Source organism: Primulina tabacum, chromosome 3 (assembly GCF_025594145.1).
Source record: "Primulina tabacum isolate GXHZ01 chromosome 3, ASM2559414v2, whole genome shotgun sequence".
NCBI lineage: Eukaryota > Viridiplantae > Streptophyta > Magnoliopsida > Lamiales > Gesneriaceae > Primulina > Primulina tabacum.
Window position 1 is genome coordinate 3,415,482 of NC_134552.1, and position 5,226 is coordinate 3,420,707.

General features: G+C 37.1%; 1 protein-coding gene across 1 annotated transcript; it reads left to right on the plus strand.

Moving 5' to 3' along the window:
- Nucleotides 1–861: 861 nt before the first annotated feature.
- LOC142539367 (protein TRANSPORT INHIBITOR RESPONSE 1-like) lies at nt 862–4,534 on the plus strand. The gene is made up of 3 exons (XM_075644781.1): nt 862–1,423; nt 2,671–3,163; nt 3,424–4,534. The coding sequence occupies exons 1-3, from the start codon at nt 969–971 to the stop codon at nt 4,237–4,239; spliced, it is 1,764 nt and encodes a 587-aa protein (XP_075500896.1). The 5' UTR covers nt 862–968; the 3' UTR covers nt 4,240–4,534.
- Nucleotides 4,535–5,226: the final 692 nt, after the last annotated feature.

Here is a 5,226-nt window from a genome sequence, read left to right on the forward strand (position 1 = left end):
TTTTTTTTAAAACATTGATGTCACAAGCACAATAAATGATTAAAACAATGTATTGATGATTTAATGTCTCAATCACAATAAATGATTGAAACAAAATGTTGATGATTTTTAAATTTAGAAAATTGATGAATCAAATGTGATTAATTGTATTTTGTTCATCAATTTTGTTTAACACATTTAGTTTTTAACCATTTGTGCAAACGAGACTAGTTGAGTAAAAAGTAACACGTTTTGGAACATCAAGTGTAGCAGAAGATTTCATATCAAACGCAGTAGCTTACAAATCACACTAACAAGATAAACAACATTTAACAAATCATGTGTAACAAGATCTTTCGATAAAGTGTTTGTAGAAAATCAAAGATAAATGTTCAAGAGCTTTTAATTGATGGATCTAAAAATCATCAAAATATGTAGACTGTATTTATCATCAGAATTTAAATTAAAAAATACGATTGGATGGATCGAAAAATATAAAATATGTTAACCTGTTTGAATAAATATTTAAATAATTTCAATATTAACTGTATTCGATTTTAAATATCCCAAATTATGTCAATTGAAACACAATGCTTAAAATAAGATATTTTCTTCAAAATAAATTCTTAAAACAAAATAGCTCAATTTAAGATAAATTATTACCAAAAAAAAAAAAAAAACCAAAATTTGAATCGAGTTTGGATTACATTACATTACAATGTTCTAAAATTGGATTCATAAATATAATGAGATCCGCCGTCAAATCTAACGGCTAGATTGATCTCGTGTTCTTCTCCTGCCGTTTATTTGAACCCCGGTTAAATCCTGACCAGACCGCAGTTGAGATGGAACCCTTGAATAATATAAAAACACTGAAAAAACCTTATCTGCTCTGTAAGAAGCCTCTCATCCCAGGTCATTCGTAGCATCTCTGCTTCCTCTCTCTCTCCGAAACCCTCAGATCTAGGGCTCGTAACACAGCGATTTCTATGGCGTACGCGTTCCCGGAGGAGGTTCTGGAGAACGTTTTCTCGTTCCTGAGCTCTGATAAAGATCGGAATGCGGTCTCGTTGGTGTGCAAGTCGTGGTTCGAGATCGAGAGGTGGTGCCGGAGGAGGATTTTCATTGGAAATTGCTACGCCGTGACGCCGAAAATCGTGATCCGGAGGTTCCCAGATGTGCGGGCGTTGGAGCTGAAGGGGAAGCCGCACTTCGCGGATTACAACCTCGTGCCGGAGGGTTGGGGGGGTTACGTTTACCCGTGGATCGTCGCCATGTCCAGATCTTATCCCTTTCTGGAGGAGATCAAGCTTAAGAGGATGGTAGTTAGTGACGAGAGCCTGGAGATGATCTCGAAATCGTTTAAGAATTTCAAGGTGTTGGTGCTCTCTTCATGCGAAGGTTTCACCACCGAAGGTCTAGCTTCTATCGCCGCAAATTGCAGGTGATATGTTCGTTGATGCATTGTAGTAAACCTTTTTTTTATTATTATTATTTTGCTCGAGATTGTTCTAATTCTTTTCTTGTTTGTTTTCTGACTGCACGTTGAATGTATCTTGTTTGTTTTAAAGCGGATTACGTGGTAATGCTGATAAATGTTTGGTTTGTTGTGTTGAGGTGAATTGGAAACTTTTAGGTGTTCTGCTAAGTCGCTCGCTGTTTTGGTTGCGGGAGGTCGATAAATTTGAGATTTGTGATTGTTTAACAGTTCATGGTTGATTAACTGAACAACGCATCGTTCAAGTAAAGTTTTAATTTTTTGTTCATCTAGGTTTGACGAGTAATTTTTTTTAATTATACTCTAGGTCTGTGATTCACGATTCATTTAGTTTGTTTTGTTTCAACTCTTGTGTTGGTTTCCTGTCCTGGAGAATGCACGAGCCAGCGCTAAAACTATGTTTCACGCCTTTGTGTGGTGCCACTTTATGGTCAATCTTCTTTAATTGCTTGTTTGATTGGTTTTCTCTTTGCCAATTTTAAGGTGTAAATTGATTTAAAAAGTTCCTCTTTTTTCTTCATTTGATCTATTTACTCGAGTTCCTTCTGGCAGAAAAGTTTTTCCTGTATTATTTTTTTTATCTTAGTAACATTTATGGCTTGTCCAACGTATCTGGTTCTTTATATCTTTTTTTGTATGGTATTATGTGAAACAAGTACAACACGTACGTTCACCAACATTTTTCAGTTAATTTCCTTCTATTTTTGGTTGTCTATTCCAATATGAGTTTAGCTCTGCAAAGTTATACATTTAACATGTTTGTTCTTGGGAGTAATAATGTTGCTTGCTCTGGAAATGTGATGCATGAATTGTGTGATTTAAGTTACTTGAGTTGCATAATTAACTGTAGTAATATATTTTGGAATTGCAATAAGCATTAATGTCATATATTTGATTTATTTAGGTTACTTGAGTTGCATAATTAACTGTAGTAATATATTTTGGAATTGCAATAAGCATTAATGTTATATATTTGATTTACACAAGTTAAAGTTGGTTCAATTATTATGATGGAGATTGTTTGAGAACAGTATTATCCTTGACAAGACTCAAGAGATTGGTTGAAGCTTGTTGTTTAGGTTACCAATGAAAGCTTTTGGTATAGTGGCAACTGGCAAGTGTTTGCTCCTATGTCTTGTGAATAATTTTATTACTATTCAATTATATAGCCATCGATGTTTTATAAAATGCAGGAATCTCCGAGAATTAGACTTGGGGGAGAGTGAAGTGGAGGACTTGAGTAGTCATTGGCTAACCCATTTTCCGGACAGTTATTCTTCACTAGAGTCTCTTAATATATCTTGCTTGGGGTCAGAGGTGAACTTTTCTGTGTTGGAGCGATTGGTTGTCCGATGCCCAAATCTGAAAACACTTAGGCTAAACCGTGCTGTACCCCTTGAGAAGCTACCTATTCTACTTCAGCACGCACCCCAGTTGTCTGATCTAGGTACTGGTGCCTATTTTGCTGAAATTCGCCCGGATATCTTCTCAAACTTGGCAGATGCCTTTTCACTTTGCAAGCAACTCAAAAGCTTGTCTGGTTTTTGGGACGTGGTTCCCGCATATGTTCCAGCGATGTATTGTGTTTGCTCTAGAATTACTTCCTTGAATTTGAGTTATGCCACTATTCAGAGCATGGATCTCATCAAGCTTGCTAGCCAATGTCGGAACTTACAGCGACTATGGGTGAGTTATCTAATGTACTTTGTTATTGGAGTTTCAGATGATGATATGTGACGGTGTTGTCTGTTATTAGAGCATTTGTGGCGGAAAAATGTTGATGCTACCATGTATTGGGACTCTTATGGTTTATGCTACATGCCTCTTGTTTCTAGACATATTTGATAGTTTCCTTACCTTCCCTTCGTATTTGCAACCTTCAATCTATCATGCATGTCACCTTTGCCTATTATATTTGTTAAGTTATTGAAGAACTGATTATACAGGTTCTGGATTACATAGAAGATATTGGTCTTGAAGCTATTGCTGCATCTTGCAAGGACCTGCAAGAGCTTCGTGTATTTCCTTCAGATCCTTTTGTAAATGAACCAAATGTATCTTTGACAGAACAAGGGCTTGTAGCTATATCAGAGGGCTGCCCCAAACTTCAGTCTGTTTTATATTTCTGCCGCCAGATGTCAAATGCTGCATTAATTGCAATAGCAAAAAATCGCCCAAATTTTATCCGTTTCCGATTGTGTATTCTTGAGCCTCGAGCCCCTGATTACTTGAACCTTGAACCACTTGACAACGGTTTTGGGGCTATTGTAGAAAACTGCAAAGAACTGCGTCGCCTCTCTCTCTCTGGTCTCCTCACAGATAAAGTATTTGAATATATTGGGACACATGCTAAGAAATTGGAGATGCTCTCTATAGCTTTTGCTGGGGATAGCGACTTGGGCCTACATCATGTGTTGTCGGGGTGTGAAAGTCTTCGAAAATTGGAGATCAGAGACTGCCCATTTGGGGATCAGGCACTCTTGGCCAACGCTGGGAAGCTGGAGACAATGCGATCCCTTTGGATGTCTTCTTGCTCTGTTACTTTTGGAGCATGCAAGCTACTCGGTCAGAAGATACCCCGACTCAATGTTGAAGTTATAGACGAGAATGGTCTCCTAGATTCTAGGCCCGAAAGCTGCCCTGCTGAGAAACTTTATGTTTACAGGACGGTTGCCGGACAAAGGGTGGATATGCCTGGTTTTGTTTGGACAATGGATGCAGATGGGCAGGCTTTTGTGAAACACAAACTCTTAGGCCATTAGTTCGACACTTGGCTGTCGCTAGGAATGGGGCGGGTCTCGATAATTTTCGGGCCCAATTGTTCAAACCTATTTGATAGCAGCGATGTGCAATATTTAGGTGCAGATTCATATTCGATTAAACAGATACCTGTGTATCTTTATTTTGTTCCATAATCCATCATCAGATGGTGGTTCTGGGAAATAAACAGTGTACATGTACGTGCAGAATGCCTTAACTTTGAACTGTATCCATTGCAGACCTGATGGTTTTGGAAGTGCTTCGTAGCAAATTTCACACCGGCAACATATTTGTTTCTATACGCGTTGTGGCTTTTAACATATCTGGAGTTGTACATAGCTCCGAAACTACGAAGTTGTAGACCACCATCAAAAAATTGGTCATAGGAAATCATGAAATCTTGAGCGGTAACTGTGGGTACCAACTTATGATATGATTAACTTGCAATAAGAGAAGCGCATACAATCTTTAATCTTTACAGATGACCAAAATACTAATTTAACGACAATGTCACGATCTAGTAAGTCTAACATTTTCATTTCACAATATTTTTTTGTTATTTGGAGTTCTGTAATCTTTTATCTGAATTTATAATAAATAGAAACACAAGAAAGAGTATTTCGTATATATTTATAATAAGTCAAATTGTAATATTTCATTGCATTATATTAACACGAGATAACATGTATCAATAGTAACATATTCTTACAAAAATATATTTCAAGAGAAATGCAGTGACTGTTCAGAACTCTGAAGTAAATATTGTGAGCTAAAGATGTGGCTCTCAGTGTGGCATTTTTCACACATACTCAAGTAGAAACTGTATAATTGATCATCTACGAGACAAAATAAACTCGGATTTGCAAACGAAGTCACATTGTTAAGATGAATCATATACTCGTTGATAACCCGTTATTCATCGAACTAACTTTCCGAACCGAAGCCTCATTGTTCAGTGGACTAGCAATCCGGTATATTAATCGTTGTCC